Source organism: Colias croceus, chromosome 20 (genome assembly GCF_905220415.1).
Source record: "Colias croceus chromosome 20, ilColCroc2.1".
NCBI lineage: Eukaryota > Metazoa > Arthropoda > Insecta > Lepidoptera > Pieridae > Colias > Colias croceus.
This window is the reverse complement of record NC_059556.1, coordinates 2,888,048-2,906,865: the sequence shown is the minus strand read 5'-3', so window position 1 is coordinate 2,906,865 and position 18,818 is coordinate 2,888,048. Positions and strand designations below refer to the sequence as shown.

Sequence of the window (18,818 nt, the reverse complement as noted above, 5' to 3'; positions counted from 1 at the left end):
GTATTTCTATATCGAGCAAAATAAAAATAATTACATGAAATTAGTTATGCATCTTAGTCTGTAAAAATCTTCCCTTAGCGTATCAGCGTTCTTAATTATATGACCACCACTGTATAACTTTAGTTTAAAATGTAGTGTACATTTGGAAATACGATATAATTTAATCAGAATGAAATGCAATGCCTCGTGTTTACATCGTTATCGTGGGAACGACAATGTAGCAAATTGTTAGCAGTATCAATATTGTATTATTTTCAATCCTACTACTATTATAAAGGCGAAAGTTTGTAAGTATGGATGTATGGATGTTTGTTACTCTTTCACGTAAAAACTACTGAATGGATTTGAATGAAACTTTACCACAATATAGCTTATACATCAGAATAACACATAGGATAGGTTTTTACCCGGAAATCCCACGGGAACGGGAACTATGCGGGTTTTCCTTTGAAAACGCGGGCGAAGCCGCGGGCGGAAATCTAGTATACTATATTGATACTGATATGTATTTATTTGTAGTTTAACTACTTCCGCCCGCGGCTTCGCCCGCGTGGTGTTTTGATAAAAGGTAGCCTATGTAACTCAGGGTCTAAAGATTGTCTGTGCCAAATTTAATCAAAATCGGTTGAGAGATTTAAGCGGGAAAGCACAGACAGACAGACAGAGTTACTTTCGCATTTATAATATTAGTAGGGATATAATATAATTTAATAATATTCTAACTGGATTTTAATTCAGACATTGTATTTGATTAAAAGATGCTTTTACTATTATGTTTGAAAAAGTAACATACACCTACATTTATCTTAAACGAATTATACTTAATTAAAATTATAGTATGACTATTAAAACAAGAATATTTTATACAAATATAATAAAATTCACGGTAATCCCAGACGGGTACATTAAGTTTTTATTTTTAGCGTTATCTTCTAACCTTTGAAAGGACTAATTCATTTTCAATTAAATAAGGTAAAGTGAAGAAAATGGTCTATCAAAAGCTATGCTTTATGAAATATTTGGGAAGGTTAAGAGCATTGGAACCCTTTTATTTACGATCACTTACCGTAACATTACCCGGATCGTAAAGCTATGCAATGTGAAGCTTCTATTTTTGCGGAAAAAGGAAGTTTTTATATGATAAGGTATTGGTATTTATTGTGTTACTGTGTTTAAATATATTTTGGATACTGAATACTCTTATACCGACTCATGTACCTGCAGCAGGGGCAGTATTGGAATTGGACCATTGGCTCCTTAATTGTGATGTGTATAGGCAAGCAGGGGCAATTTACAGAACAACTGAAATTGCTCCGATCGCCGACCGACCGAGATTGTTCCAATATTGCCCCTGCTGCAGGTATGTGAGTAGCCGGTTTTAGATTATAATATGCTGTAGGTATGTTTGTATTCAATAAATGTAATAATTATCATAAGAATTTTTTATTGCTTATAGTGATGAAGTGGATATAGTTGGTTATTTATCTTTAAAAAAGGATGAAGGAGGAATTGTTCCGAATTTTCATTAAAATAAATAAATATTTCACTGGTATTTTGATTTCTACTTTTTTCCGAATAAAAACACTTTTCTTATTTTTTAAATGATTATGTGACGATATTTATTTGTGTATAAGTATTTATTAGTATATAGGTTGTGTGGAAGAGATCGCTGCCTAAACGATAAGACCGCTTGTTGTGCTCTACTTTTTATATTTTACTATTGTTTTTTTTTATCTTTAGATGCACAATCAAATGTGTTTGTTTGAATATTACATAATAATATTTATTTATAATTATTTTTTTGTTACAGTTGTGGTCGTTTGCGCGAGTCCTAACACTGTGAGAGAAATAATGCTGGCCGCAGATGACTTGAACATGGTGTCTTCGGGGGAATACGTTTTCTTCAATATAGAACTGTTTTCCAAGTAAGTATAAATAAACTTCTAATCTACACTAATATTAAATTGATTGTATTGAACAGGCTTCGAAACTGTTGAAGCACTTTAAGATGTACTTTCGCAAAGCTACATTACTTTTGAACTTCATAAATTATTTTATTATGTTTTTATCCCGTGTCAATCCGGACAGATCGGTGATATTTGGCTAGTGTTTCATAAAGACCGCTTATAAAACGTTGGTTGATAAATCTTTTTTTAAATTAGTTCAAAAATCACTTACTTGATATTTCGTTTAATATAGCATTAAAAACTTTATAAATTAGATATTTAAGGAATAGATAACATCCAACACGAGGCTGGATTCGAACCCGCGTCTTTCGCCTTGCCACCCGCGATCCCATACCAGAGCAATTGAATTTCTTTTAATCTTTCGGTTTATGTGTCTAAGGGACACCCCAATATTAGCACATACGCATTTTAAACAAAATATAACAGATTAAATGTTTATTAAGTTACTAGGTACAAATAATGTTTCCATGTTCCGTGTTATTCTTATCAAATTGCGATTATTTGCATATTATGACGTTAGTGAATAATGCATTTTAAACATTGGCATTTTATCAAATGACCTTTGAACGTGACCTTTTCAATGAAACGTCAGCACATCACTCATATAAGTACTTTATATATAGTACATTATATTTACAAAATATGAACACTTTTAATAATTTATTTACACTAATATTAGAAGATAAATATTTGTTTTATTTTGTAGTACTATATTGTGGGAGATAGCAAACGACATTTAAGCAAATCCTTTTACAATACCTATATTATTTCTGAGTGAATAAGCCTATATTTTTATTTATACATTTAAAATTATAGTTTTTATGCGGGGTAAATCAGTCGACGCTGAGATAAGCAGAAGTTATATAAAAAATGGTATATAAAGCTAAAATTGGTTGTTCAATTAAAATAACAAAGGAACCTTAATAGAAAAATAAGAATGAGATCGTTTTTGCAATCTTTCTGTGACCTTTAGAGGCAAACATGAAACCTTAGGTACCTACTGTGATTGTGTTGATTTTCTTTTAGATTATGCTTTCTCTATTCTGGTCTAAATATATAAAATCCAAATAAATATATATCCTTTAATTTTGACCAAAATTGCTAAATTACTTGTTGATATTACAAATAAAAAAATATCGTATTATTTTCAATTTTCATTTTTCGTTCAATACAATGGTGGTCGTAGTTTTTTTGAAATGGGGGATGAAATTTTTTGTCCGTGTTTTTTTTTGCGGGTGAAACTGTGGCGCACATCCAAGCTATATTGTTTTTTATATATAATACTCAAAGGTTACTGACTGATCTATCAACGTGCAGGCCAAACTACTTGACTGATGGGGATGAAATTTAGTAAACAGATAGCAACTACAATATAAGCATCCGTTCAGATTTTGACAAATTCCATGAGCATAAAGTAGGAGATCGTTTGTACCAAATAAATTTAGCAATTAGCACTTAAATATTATAATAGAATATTTGGTACCACAAAAATTAATTTAGCACTGAAATAAAATTCAATTTTTTTAACAGCTTGGCTTCAGCATCTTCCAAAGAGCCGTGGAAAGTGGAGGGGGATACAGATGAAAGAAACGAGCGAGCGAGACGGGCATATAGCGCTGTTCTCACTGTCACCAGCCCGGCGCCTGAGAAGAAAGAGTATTTGGAATTTTCTGATAAGGTATTACCATACTAACATCAAAGAGTAGGTATGTATGAATACTCTTTTATGTAAAAACTACCGGACGGATTATCTATGTGTATCTTGACTAAATTTTCATTTCATTTGTAATGTCGCATAATATTATATGTGCCAGAATAACACATCAGATAATATAAATACTTTTCCCTTTATCCGGGGGTGGAACCGCGCGGCACAGCTAGTCTAATATATAATAATAAAACCCGTTTTCCTTGGTCACGGGTGGACCGATTTCGATAATTCTTTTTTTATTATATTCCTTGAAGTACGAGGATCGTTCTTATGTAGAGAAAACGTAAATATGTACCACGGGCGAAGCTGCGCTAGTATAATATCATGTGCAAATGATTATCATTTTGATTGAGAAAAATATATATATATCTTCTCTGAAAACGTAAACTCGATAGGTTCTTTGTCCTTGAAATATAAGTAGGTATGGAAACCTGTCTAGCAGTATTTGAAATAATAACAATGTTATTTTTCAATTATCTTGTGTTGAGGTGAAGGCACTATCATATTATTATTTTTAAGAGTTTCTTAAAACTAACAAAGTAATTATTTCAAGGGTTACTTTACTTATATGTTTTTGTTATAATTTTTTATTGAAACCTTTTATTTTAGATTCTCTACTACGAATATAATATCAATGTTTATAGCATGGTTACTAAGTACGCAGATATTTTTTCAATTATAATAATTATTGAGACATGCTGAGTAGCTGTGATTTACACTAATTTTTAAAATTACTTTCATTTAATTTATTGCGCCTATTCCTTAATTTGATGAATTGTATAATTTTATTTATTTTCATTCTTTCTACGTAAAGAACAACCAATTTCACATACTATTTTTCATCAATAAAATCTCCAATCTCAGGTCAAAGACTTGGCCGCTACGAAGTACAACTACACGTTCGGCAAAGGCGAGGTGGTGTCTACGTTCGTAGCTGCGTTCTACGACGCGGTGCTGCTCTACGCGTTTGCGCTGAACGACACGCTACGCCAGGCGGCTGATCCAAGAGGACAGCTGGATGGAGCCGCGGTCATTAGAAACATGTGGAATCGGACGTTTCAAGGTATGTGCTTTATGAGCGTCTATACTTTCTTGTATCTGTACTATGTTTTTGCACTATATCGTCTCGTATGTATTTTGTGAGCGTCTATAGTTACTTTTATCTATGTCATGAAGGTCTATATTTGCTTATGTCTATGTTGTGTGCGTCTATAATGGCCTGAGACTATATTGTGCGGATCTTTGTTTACTTGAGTGTATGGAATGACCGTCTATATTTTTCTTGTATCTATGTTGTAAGGTCTAAATTTTTCTGTTTCTATGTTTTGAGCATCTAAAGTTGCTTGTTTCTATATTATGAAGGTTTATATTTGCTTTAAGTGTATGATGTGAATGTTTATAGGTACTATGAGCGTCTATAATTTTCTTGTATATATGTGTTGCGGCTAGTTGCTACTGTTTATTTTGTGCAGGGTTTTGCTCATGTGTATATTGTGAAGGTCTAAAGTTTATTGTGTCTATGGTATGAGGGTCTGTATTTGCTTACGTCTATGGTTGATCAAATTTGTTGCGGAGTGGGTGTAATTGTAATTGGACTGATGAGTTTCGATTTGATTTATTTATTGCGTATTGTAATGTTGCAATCACATTATTTAACCATTTATTGTACCACACCATTTAATATTACAATGTACAGTATAATATACTGATTACTATGTATGTTTGGCTAAAAGAGCTTGAAGGTTGATGATCAATAAAAAGTCTATATGACAAGGAACAGGGCTAGTATTTCTAGAAACAATCGATGAGCGAAAAATTTATCGCTAGAAGATATGAGAACATAGGACTAATGATAGTAGACGATATTAGGGCGCAAGACATATTATGATAGTGATAAATGCTGGAATTTGACACCAATAAATCAAACAATAGTGCAGATTTTAGTTTTCACAATAATCCCAACCAAAAGGCTTTTGTTTATCCAAATTCAAATAGACACATAAGTCAATAGCTTGGTTTTGACCCAAAACATATTTTGGGATATTGCCAAAGCACTAAAAAATATTAAATTTATATTTATTGGCGTTGAGTAAAGCCGCTTATTTATGTGGCGTATTTATCATTAAAGGTGTAAAGTAGCAAAGGCTTTCATTTATACTAATAAATTGAATTGGCTCTGTTCTTTTAAAATAGTACTTCTCATAAAAGTGATAATAAAAAAAGAAAATTAGAAAGTTTTAATATCGCCTGTTTAATTCAACTAATCTATAGCAGTAAAAGTGAGCCTTACATTTACACTAACTTTTTAATAAAGTTTATAATATATACGTAATCATTATTTACTTTCGTTGTACCTGACTATACGAGTACAGAAAGAATACCTATAAAACTGTAGACAGAATAAAAATTAACAAAATTGGCAATCTATTCTGACCTTTACACTGTTCAATGTTCAGCCAAAAGCATCGATATTACGTTTTTCATTAAAAATCTGGCGAAGTCTGGATAAATAGCATTTCATTTTGTGAAAGTATCTACTTCAAGAGCAAAAGGTTTAGACTTAGCTGCTAAAATTACTTCATCTTGGATATCCTACTCATATATAAATTTAAAAGTTTGTGGATGGATGTATGTATGTATGTTTATTATTCATTTACGATAAAACCACTGGACGGGTTTGGATAAAGCTTTATAAGCTATAGGATAGATAGATCACATCAGAATAACACATGAGCTATACAAATATTTGATTTTGTGAATTCGTTGGCGAGTGAAACCGCAGGGCAAAGCTAGTCAGTCTATATTTGTTCACACTCGGGTCACAGCCCTTTGAGGGTTTATACAATCCCCTATATTAGCCAAGTGTGGCAGATGTCACAAAGTTTGTTGGTTCTACGATAAGCTGGTTTCCCTCATGATATTTTCCTTTGGAAATAGCGGTGTGAATAATATGCACATTGAAAATCAATTTCATTTTTACATGAACGTCGAGTATTAGATAATATTTACTATTAGATATAACTGCTGCTGATGTGATAAAAAATAAATACATCAACTCTATATTATTATAACTAAATATTTATATACATATATTATGTAAAATATACTCGCCAGAGAAATAATAAGAGATGCTCATTACTTTAGTAATTATTTATGACTGTTTCTAATCGTCTTATTTCTGTTAATTGCGTTTATTAGAATATTATGTATTGTAGAGTCATATAATGTTCCTTCTTCTTTAAAAGTAAACTTATGAAAATCGTACATAGCTTTTAAATCCGTTTAAAAACCTTCAAATTCTCAATTCACAACGGGGATACTTCACATATACAACCTTTAAAATCTCTTACTCTCTCTTTCTTATATATCAGTCTTTTATATTAGTTACTAGCAAACCGGGCGAACTCCGTTTCGCCACCAGAGAGACCTTTTCTTTGCTATAAACCTCACGGAGCCCGAGACCTTTCCAACGAATGCAAAACCGTGGAAATCGGTTCGTGAATACTGGAGTTATAGCGTTAGGAAGGAAAACCTGACTTATTTGTATATAGTAGATTAATTAATTAATTTAATAATACTCTCGTGTTATAATAAATACGTTTCTGTTACCAGGGATCACAGGAGAGGTGATAATAAACGAAAATGGCGATCGTGTGGCATCATACTCACTCCTCGATATGAATCCTACTACGAGCAAATTTGAGGTTAGTTAATTGTGTTGAATATAAATGTGTGCAGTGAATTCATGAAGCTTCCATAACTGATGGATGGAGGAATGTGGACCCTTTAGGATTTGTTAGGATATAGTAATATTATAAATCACTACATAAGTACATAGTATTAAACAAAGCCTTCTGTGTCTTTTGCTTAGATCTTTAAAATTAAACTACAGATTTTTATGAAGTATTTTTAATAGAGTTATTCTCATCAAATTACGTCAAATACCAAAATTTCAAGTCACTTAATGAAATGATCGCTTATTAAACTTACCAATTTAATTTATTTAGTTTGAAGTTTGAAGCGTGTAGCGTTTCAAGCGATACTATTGGTTATTTACAAACACGTTCCTCGCTATACACCTCGCACATTATTAATGGAAAAGCACCCTTACAATACTATACGTTACAATATATCAAAATGCCTAAATTTCACGTCAAATATCTAAATTTCAAGTCACCCATTGAAATGATCGCTTATTGGTCTCAATTTACCGAACATGAGTGTAATATATTTGTATTTATCCAAATCAATTATGGCCTGACTTGTAACCGTGTTAGCTTGTTAATGTTATTTTTGTCCTCATTTTTTTATGTATTAAATTGGAAGTTGGAACGAAGTTCCTTATCGCGCGTTGCGAAAGGGGGCCAGACGGAAAACTATTGAGACCAAAAGTTGTAACGACACTTTTTTGCTATAGTTGTAACCCGTGCTTGCGCGTGTTTCTCTATCTGTAACTAACATTGTGACACGGGAATTTTATATTAATACTAGCTGCTCCGCGCGATTTCACCCCCGTGGCTTCACTCCTGTTAGTCGTAGCATGATGATATATAGCCTATAAAGGTTGTGAGGAGGTCCTCAATAAATTAGCTATCTAACACCGAAATAATTTTTCAAATCTTCAGTTTTATAATATTAGTATAGATAATACATATAAATATTCAATGTGACTTGTTATAGACCGTGCAATCGTTTTAAAGGGGTGAAAGTATAGTTCATTTGGAGTAAAAACAAACTTTAATCGTTTTCCCGAAGAATTTTGCAAATTTCCAAAAAAAGTTTAACCGACAAATATTTCTGAAAATGATAAGTCTCGACTATTTGTTTACTTTTTTTGCTCCACATATTTTCACCCCTTTAAAATATCCTATCCTACTAATATTATAATTAATTCGAAAGTTTATAAGGATGAATATAGGTATGTGTATGTTTGTTACTCTTTCACGTAAATACTACTGAACCGATTACGATGAAATTTAGCACACATATAGAGGGTATCTTGGATTAATACATAGGATAGGTTTTATCCCGTAAATTCCATGGGATCGGTAACTATGCGGATTTTTCTTTGAAAACGCGGGCGTAGCCGCGGGCGGAAAGCTAGTTATACCTATATCAAGTCACGTATAATATAACAGAGATAAAATCAGCACAATCGATGTATCCAGATGCTAGGCTTACGCAACACCGTATAGGACAGTTTCCGGTACAACCATCCGATGAATGCCGTGACCAGCATGTTAATGTCCACGCCACCTCAAATACGTGATGCTAATATCAATAATTGTTAATGTTAAATATTCAATTTGTATAATTTATGTGTAAACTATATTTGTGTAACGAACAAGTGATAACTGCGTTAAAAACAACCGACTTCAAACTTGCACTTGCAAAATTTACAAATACCTACAGACAAAAATGCTCATAAAATAAAAACTACTGGGCCTATCCGAATAAAATTTTTATGGGACCAATTCGACACCATCCCGCATCGAACAAAAAAAGAATCACGTAAATCGGTTCAGAAACCTCGGAGTAATCGGTGTACATACATAAAAAAAAAAATATATATATATATATACCGGCCGAATTGATAACCTCCTCCTTTTTTTTGAAGTCGGTTTAAAATACCTGTATTAAAAATGTTTTAGGACATTTTAGTATGAATACTACATAGCAAAAGCTATAGAGTTGATTTCGGAAGGGACATTTTAACGTTATTTGTAAAGAAAGGTCTTGTGAAATTTGAAAATAGATTATAAATAATTTTTTCGTCTCTTAACAAATATAAAGAAAAAAGAAGTGCTCAGTAGATAGAGCAATTCATTCTTTGAGTGAATTTATTCCTTCGTGCTAAAGATCCTTATTTTATTCCTTGTATCTTGAATAATATTCATCTTTGAGGTTTCTTAAATGGTTAGATGATTTATATGAATTTTTAGAAATACATGCTATTCGCTCGGCTAATTCGAATCCTACTAATATTATAAATGCGAAAGTTCGTATGGATGTATGGATGTTTGTTACTCTTTCACGTAAAAACTACTGAACCGATTACAATGAAATTTAGCACACATATAGAGGGTAACTTGGATTAACACATAGGATAGTTTTTATCCCGGAAATCCCACGGGAACGGGAACTATGCGGGTTTTCTTTTGCAAACGCGGGCGAAGCCGCGGGTGGAAATCTAGTTATTTATATTCAAATAATGTTCGTTATTTATTAATTTCTTATAAATTAGCATTCCTTCACTTATTTCATTCATCATTTAACTCCTAAATATTGTACATTTAATTATACCTCCTATAATCCTTATTTCAAAACGAAGTTTTTCCAATCGGGTGTCTCACATGTGACACCTAAGACATTTTTTTAGTAAATTTATTGGTCTACAAAGCTAATGCGTGTTTGAAATATATCGTATATATCTTCCAATTTAAATATCAAATAAAAGTTATAAGTGAAGAATTCTTTCTTTTCTTTTGTGTTTTTGCATTGTATTCATTCATATTGTTTTATTTCTGTGTCTAATAGTGTTAAGGAAGAGCGGAACCTCCTGACACAAGCATTTATTTGCTTACTAGGAGTGTTCCAATCACAAATTAGTTAAGGACCTATTGTAAAAGGAAGAAATAAATAATTTGAATTGAATTTGAATTTGCAGCTGAAAGTATAGAAAACTAGAGGTCCGCCCCGGCTTCGCCCGTGGAACATATTTCGCAATAAAAGGTAGCCTATGTCCTTTCTCGGGTATCAAAATCTCCCCATACCAAATTTCATGCAAATTGGTTCAGTAGTTTAGGCGTGATTGAGTAACAGACAGACAGACAGAGTTACTTTCGCATTTATAATATTAGTATGGATTGTTTGGACTTGAAAGAGAAGCAACCATTTGAAGATACTTGATAGAGATTTTAAATGGATTAAGTCAAGTCTCGAAAGGATTGTTTAAGATTTAAATCAATTTAACTGGAAGTCGGAACAATCGACTTTCCTAGAATGTATTTGTTTTTCATTATAGAGCAATTATTTTGAATTGGTTTCACGTGAAATACATTGAATTATATCGATATATTGCTAAAAATACACCAATAAAATTATTGCTCCAAGCCATTCGTATTCATTATTATTTTCAGAGTAAGTTTAATTTATTCCGCGAACAGTAACGGATTTTTAAGCTTAATATATTTGAGAACAATTATAATTTTTCATTTATAATATGTTGGTTATTATTTATATGTAAGAATAATACGTGTAAGTATATATTATATATATTGATTATTTGCTAGAATCTTATATTAGAATAATATTATGTAAGGAAATGGTGATATATTATAGATATTTAGGTATTGTTAAACAATCAGGAAGCGCCCATTGAGCGTGGTTCATCAGGAAATAACGTGGTCTCAATTTCATTTCCAAGTATAATTTAGCAAGATCTCTCGTAAATACGTTTATTTGTTATTTTAACGAATATCATTTTGATTAATTTTCACTTGGGAAGTAATTTAATTCATCTAAAATAAACGTATTTTTAGTCTTTAGGCGCGATGAAGGTATAATTATTTCAAGGTCGCCTCATGGCAATACCGTCACGTCATGGAGTAAGGTGACGATTTTGGTATATATTTGAATCTTGCAAAGAATTATCACTTCTGACACCTGCACTCGCACATACGCTCTTTTTTTGGTATTTAGGTAAATGTTAGATCTTCTCTTATAAAAACTTATCTAGGACCTGCGTGACACACACATTTACATTCTATATTCATTGCACACTATACTAGAAGACAAATATAAAAAAAATAGTTTGGAAAATCCAAAAGTGCACGCCTCATAATCTCATCCTTTACAATAAAATTGATTATTTATAAAGAGTACGTGACTATAAATATAAAAAAGAAATAAAATAAAACATTTGGAAAAGTAAAGAAAGCGGTACCGTAATAATTGAGCTATTTTTCTTGTGGCCCCACCTAGATGTGAAACTGCGCAGTTTAAGGGACTGACTACCAACTTATTTTTTTAAACCTTGGCTTTTAGTATAAAGAATCGAGTTTATAATGGTGAATTTTGAGTACACTAAAAAAAAAAAGTCGATATTTTTTTTGTTTATTTAATAACAATTAAACCACATCGAATCAGACCCTGAAAAATGAAAGGGTTCTATTCCTGAGCATACTCAAGCGTAAGAGAAAAAGAAAGACTCGATTAGTAAAGTATTTCGGTCGCTATCGTGTTAACAAGAAAATCCTCCGCACATACAGACACACGGACGTCCAAGACAGAACTTTTTTAAACTGTTTTTTAACTAGTTTAAATAACAAAAATGACATCAAAAATATCATGAATGTTAAAAATAGTGTTTTTTCTTAATATGTGTGTGTATGTATTATCTTACAAGTGCAATGTATGATACATAAAGACATTTTAAGTTTGAAAAATCAGATGTTTTGCGCGAAGTGACAGTAGTACCCACCTCAACGCTTCGCTTATGAGGCGTGCAATAATTACTTCTTATCATAATATACATACAACGTTCCTTGAGTAATCACAAAATAAACCATATAATTCGAAGTAAATTACGAAAATCTACAAATTTCTTCAATAATCATAAATAAAGCATACTCCAAGCTCCAAGTAATTTATTCAATAACTTATTACGAAAATCCACCATTACGTCCGCTTATTAAATCACATATCTGCCTACGATATACTTAATGAAAATGTCAAAATTGTCAGCGAATGATATTCTTTATGTTTGTGACATTGACGAGAAAGAATCGCTAGAGATTTGTTACAGAAAAGTAATATTAGCGTTTGTGATGGGGAGGAGTTACAAAGAATGTATTTTGTTCTGAAAACCAATCTTTTTTGTTGTTAGTCATATTACGTTATTAGGTTTGGTCCGCGTTTTGTATTTTTGGAAGTGGCTCTTATGCTAAATGTAGTATATTTATACACATTAAATACATTAGTGAAAACTGCATTTAATTTCATGCTATACTTTAGCTCCCATTATACATTACAGATATTTTTACAGTATAGACACGTACACAGTAGATGTATCTAAGACAGATAATTCTATCTATTAAAAAAACTACATCAACATCCGTTGCGTAGTTTTAAAGATTTAAGCATACACAGGAACATAGGGACAGAGAATGTGACATTGTTTTATACTATATTGTAGTGATATAATATCACCAGTCCATATACGTTCCCACTGCTGATACACGGGCCTTCTATGAAGGTACAGGCTATAATCCACCACGCTGACCAAGTGCGGGTTGTTGGATTAACATATAACTTACCACTAATAGCCAATAATAACCAACAGGTAGTAGCTACATACATAGCCGCGAACGCGTCTCTACAGTTCGTCGAAAACCGGCCGATCCACTGGGCGGGCGGGCGGACCAGCCCCCCGCCGGACACGCCGCGCTGTGGCTTTGATGGCTCCTTGTGCCCTGATAATTGTGAGTACTTGTGTTATTTAGGTATAGCTATGTAAAAAATTCTCCTGGTACAATGTTATATGTATGTATTTATTGTAGATCATATGTATATATTATATTTATATATTTTTGTACTTCTTTCATAATATTACTCCACACAGTAGGTTGCCTGGAAGAGATCACTCTTAAGTGATTATAAGTTTTAATTTTAAGGATTTATTTGTATGCCAGCACAATAAAGTGTTAATAAATAAATAAATGTTAGTTACCATACTCCGCCGAAACTACTGCATCGATTATCCAGAAACTATCCCTAAATCCCACACACACTCACATACTCACACACTCATAAACTCATACACTCACGAATACACATCTTAAGTCTCACAAACACACCTGCTATCTAGAATTTTGTACTACTTTTTTGTTCTACTTTTAACTGACTTAATTTGCATATTATTGTTAAAATTGTTATAAGATGGAACTTATTTCATATTGTATGGAGGTGGGCGTTGGCATCCGTGCCACAGCTCTTATGCTTTTACGGATGTCAACGTAATTTAAGGTTGATGTTCCGACCGTCCCTCCATACATTTTTGATTACCTCTAAACACTTAACACAGACACTATTTCTTTAAAACTAATCATTTTATCACTTCTCTATAATGAAATGTGTGCGCGTTCGACCTTTTTAATCAATAATTTACAATATTTACTTAGAAAAACAACAGTAAAATACCGGAAAAATTTGACACTTCTACAGTAGTGTGCGTGACTTTTGCCAAGCGAAACACGACATAAAGCACGACATCTAGCGCATAGACTATATACTTATTACAGATCTAGCGCGTCAATGTCTAAACGAAAGGCGATGTTTAGACTTAAGACGCGCTAGATGTCGTGCATTCGCGCTCGTTATCTTATACATAATGAGCATAATTCTAATAAATCAAAGTTCTGTGTAAAAATTGAGTAATTTCATTTCCAATCGTTCAAAGAAAATAACAATAAAATAAAATAAAACTAATGACCTTAGAAACTATGTTTTTTTTTGTAAACAATTTATTACTCATTATTGTTCGTCCGTCGTAGGTCTGTAAACTGTATTGTACACTGAAGGTAAATGGTACTGTAGGTACTTTAGTTCGGCGTCGTCGTCGGCTTGATATAAATTACATTCTTGATTTCATTTGACACGCGCTATGATTTGCGCGCGGAATTTCTTGTGTTGTGAATTTAATTTTGTATGCTATGCATTTTAATTGATTCAAATTGCAATGTTTCTCTAGTATGCATTTGAGACTATATTGTAAATTGTAATAATTGATCGTGGGTATAGTAATTAATTATTCTAATAACGCAATTAGTAATATATGTATTTTCGGTGGGATTCAAAACAAAAAATTGGCCCGTGATTTTTATGAAATTTCACCACATTGCAAATCACATCAATCATAGTTCATACACATGTATGACGAAAGTGATTAGTATTGTGGCTAACATTGACTCATCAGTTCATCACTGAAACCAGTGATAAATCAGTACCTATATCATATTGTGTTTGAATATTTTTAAACAATGATATAAGTATACAATTATTATAAATCGGTAAACTATCAAAGTAATCACAAACTTGCAAACATTGGTAAAATGTCCAGTAGTTTATGAGCCTATTCATTACAATCAAACAAACAAACAAAGTTTTCCTCTTTATAATATTAGTGTAGACAAACACTATGAATACGATCACGAATGCAAATTCGGGGATTTTCTAATTATTGCTAAATAATAATTGAATTCGTTTTGAAATACTCTATAATTTTTAGTGTATAAATATTAAATAGACATTTATAATGTGGTGCTCATTTTTTTTGTACTGCTAACGCTATTGTAGGTACCTATTTTCGTTGTTTTATTTCAAGTGAACACGGCCATACAATTTTGTCACGAGCCGCCTATGATTGTAGGTACTTTTGTTAGGCTCCTTCGTCGTCCGCGTCGCGTCGGCTCGAAAGTTCTTGATTTCATTGTCACGCGCTATGATTTGCGCGCGGATTTTCTTGTGTTGTGAATTTATTTTTGTATTATTATTATTTTTTATTTTTTTTTTATTTTATTGATTCAAATAAAATATTTCACTAGTATGCATTTGAGACTATATTGTATTATGTATAATTTATCGTAGGTATAGTTATTCTTATAACGCAGTTATATTTTCGGTGGGACAATTTGACCCGTGATTTTTCTGAAATATCACCACGTTGCAAATCACATCAATCATACACACGTATGACGAAAGTATAGTGGCTAACATTGACTCATCAGTTCATCACTGAAACCAGTGATAAATCAGTATATCATATTTTATTGTGTTTGAATATTTTTTAAACAACGATATATACAATATTATTATAAATCGGTAAACTAGTACCAAAGTACTTCCGAATTTTCAGACAGACAAACAAGTAGTTTGAACACGCAGTTTTCTTATACTAGTAGCAAAAATCAAAACCATAATATTATGTTTACCTACTATATTTTACTAAAAGTCGAGTGCGTCGAAATCGTAAATAATAATATAATGTTTTTCACCTTCCTGGTTATTTTCCCATAGTAAATAGTGTTTTAGGTTTGTTGTTGTAGGTAGGAATAATAATAATTATTCTTACTTGTTGGTTATGAAATGTATATTGAAATAATTTACTTTTACAAATCATTAGTGATATTAGTTTTGAGTGAAAATGCTTGGATCAGCATAATATTATATGGTACTTCAAATACATGTTTTGATAAAAAAACAATAGTGTAATAAAATAAAACTGCGTTTTATTGTAATCAATGTTGACAGTTTTAAATTCCAAAATTATTGATCAATAAAATAGTTTACACCAACAAATATAACTTTTATTTTTATAACCATCGTTCATAATATAAACCGTAGCAGGTGGCGTTTTGAAGTTCTGTCTACTCATACAGAAAAATGGAAAACTTGTTTTTTTTGTAAACAATTTATTACTCATTATTGTTGTTTGGCTGTGTGTTTGGCAACTCGAAGCGTGGTCGTCCGTCGTAGGTACTTTTGTTCGGCGTCGCGTCGTCGCTCGTCCGCGTCGGCTTGATATAAAACATTCTTGATTTCATTGACACGCGCTATGATTTGCGCGCGGAATTTCTTGTGTTGTGAATTTATTTTTGTATGCTATGCATTTTAATTGAATCAAATTGCAATATTTCTCTAGTATGCATTTGAGACTATATTGTAATAATTGATCGTGGGTAGGTATAGTAATTAATTATTCTAATAACGCAATTATATTTTCGGTGGGATTCAAAACAAAAAATTGGCCCGTGATTTTTATGAAATTTCACCACATTGCAAATTATATATTATACAATTACAATTACAATTATTATAAATCGGTAAACTATCAAAGTAATCACAAACTTGCAAAATATGCTTTTCCGAATTTTCAGACAGACACACAATTTTATTAGTTTGTTTTAGCAAAGTAGGTACCTATACCTATACGCTTACGTCGCGCGTCGCGTCGCGTCGTCGAAAACGGTGCGCCCAGAAACAAACATACCTACCTACCTAATTCAGTTACAATCCTTTTTTTGTTCCGTAATATATTGTATTCTAATACGATTTTTTTTATTCGTCGGCCAGTTCTACTAGGTATAAAAAGATAAAATTGAAATATAATTATTGTAGCGACAGCCATATGTTACTATGTTTTCGTAAATATGTTTTTCACCTTCCTGGTTATTTTCACATAATCTTATATATATATAAATGAATCGCAAAATGTGTTGGTAAGCGCATAACTCGAGAACGGCTGAACCGATTTCGATAATTCTTTTTTTATTATATTCCTTGAAGTACGAGGATGGTTCTTATGTAGAGAAAACGTAAACATGTACCACGGGCGAAGCCGGGGCGGACCGCTAGTCTAATATAAAAATGAATCGCAAAATGTGTTGGTAAGCGCATAACTCGAGAACGGCTGAACCGATTTCGATAATTCTTTTTTTATTATATTCCTTGAAGTACGAGGATGGTTCTTACTTCTTATGGAGAGAAAACGTAAACATGTACCACGGGCGAAGCCGGGGCGGACCGCTAGTAAATAATAAAATAATAAATAGTGTATTAGATTTGTTATTGTATCTTGTATACCTACGAATAATTATTCTTACGTCTTGTTGGGAAATGTTCAAATACCTACCTATTGAAATAATTTACTGTTACAAATCATTAGTGTTATTAGGTAGTTTTGAGTGAATAGGCATGGATCAGAAATTCAGAATATAATATGCTACTATCTACTCAAATACATACACGCCAAACTTGTTTTACATTCACGCCATCTAGAGTTCAATCTTTATCATTTTTGTATACGTCTGTGTGTGTAAACGACCCTGTATGCAATGACAGATGTTAAAACGCATGGTTTTACCGAATTGGGTGGATTTTAAGGCAATGATATGACATATTTAAATAAAATATAATATTCAGTAATCGCCATGACTATTCCTACGACCTTAATCTTTTCCAATTACGCAAAAACTCAAATAAACTAGAAATGTAGAATTCAGCGCCATCTAGCGGGACATTGGCTGGGAACAGATCGTAGCAATCACCTTAAGTTTATGTACAAATTTGTTATAATGTTTCAAATAAAGATTTTTTAATTTTGAAATACGCATAAACGTTGACTAACCCATAGCCCATAGCTACTAGCTCTCCCGGCAAACGTTGTTCTACCTTACTCTTATCACTTGGGGGTGAAAAATAGATGTTGGCTGATTCACTCAAATTAGGTCAGATTTATTCAATTTTAAAGTTACACAAAATTTCATGAGAATTGTTTCAGCCGCTTTGGAGGAGTATGGTTACTTACAGTGACACAATAGTTTTATATAACATATTCTTTGTGGAAATAAAACGTTTATTTATTTATTTTATATATTTGACTTTCAAATTTATATCAGAAAAATCTGTTTGCACTTTTCTTTTAAAAATAGTAATTGAAAAATTCTTATTATTGGTAATCTTGGCCAAGAGAGACGCGGCACGTTCCTCATCTTTATATCAAATGTAGTTTTAATTTATATATTATTTGTAATTGAAATCATCTCACATATTGTTTGATCTTCATACGTGAACAAAGTCATTTATAATATATTAATATTTATTATAATGCTGTTTATAACGATTTTTATCCCTTTATTTTTTGAAGTGAAAGTTCTTTAGGCGCGTTGAGAGTAAAATTTCAAGGTCGCATCATGGCAATACCGTCACCTCTTTGAGTAAGGCGACGATTTTGGTATCTTTCAATCCAAAGAAGTTTAAATTCAGACACGTGTGCTCGGTATACAGGCTCCTTTATTATTAACAAATAATAATATTGTAGTTTGTTATATCATAATAATATATTTTTATTGAATGCGTGTGAAAGTATATCGTTAAAATAATGTCTTATTGCATTTTGTTCGTTCGTGAATTTTGACGTGATTTTCAACCAAAGATAGCTGATAGGAAAAAAATTAAGATTTTTGAAAAATGTTGTCCATATACATAGAACGATTATGATACATACATTCTATTATGTTACAAGCACTCACTAATTCCCACACAAAACATATGATAAATAATATTTCGTGTTGGTAATAATT

At 32.0% G+C, this 18,818-nt stretch overlaps 1 protein-coding gene across 3 annotated transcripts in view; it reads left to right on the top strand.

Annotated features, from left to right (window-relative positions):
• Positions 1–18,818, top strand: part of LOC123700890 (atrial natriuretic peptide receptor 1) — a 245,144-nt gene that overhangs the window by 198,280 nt on the left and 28,046 nt on the right. For all 3 annotated transcript variants that reach the window (XM_045648257.1, XM_045648255.1, XM_045648256.1), the window contains 5 exons: positions 1,811–1,925; positions 3,498–3,645; positions 4,543–4,741; positions 7,291–7,382; positions 13,022–13,160. In XM_045648257.1, coding sequence (XP_045504213.1) covers positions 1,811–1,925; positions 3,498–3,645; positions 4,543–4,741; positions 7,291–7,382; positions 13,022–13,160 — 693 coding nt within the window. The remainder of the gene's footprint in view (positions 1–1,810; positions 1,926–3,497; positions 3,646–4,542; positions 4,742–7,290; positions 7,383–13,021; positions 13,161–18,818) is intronic.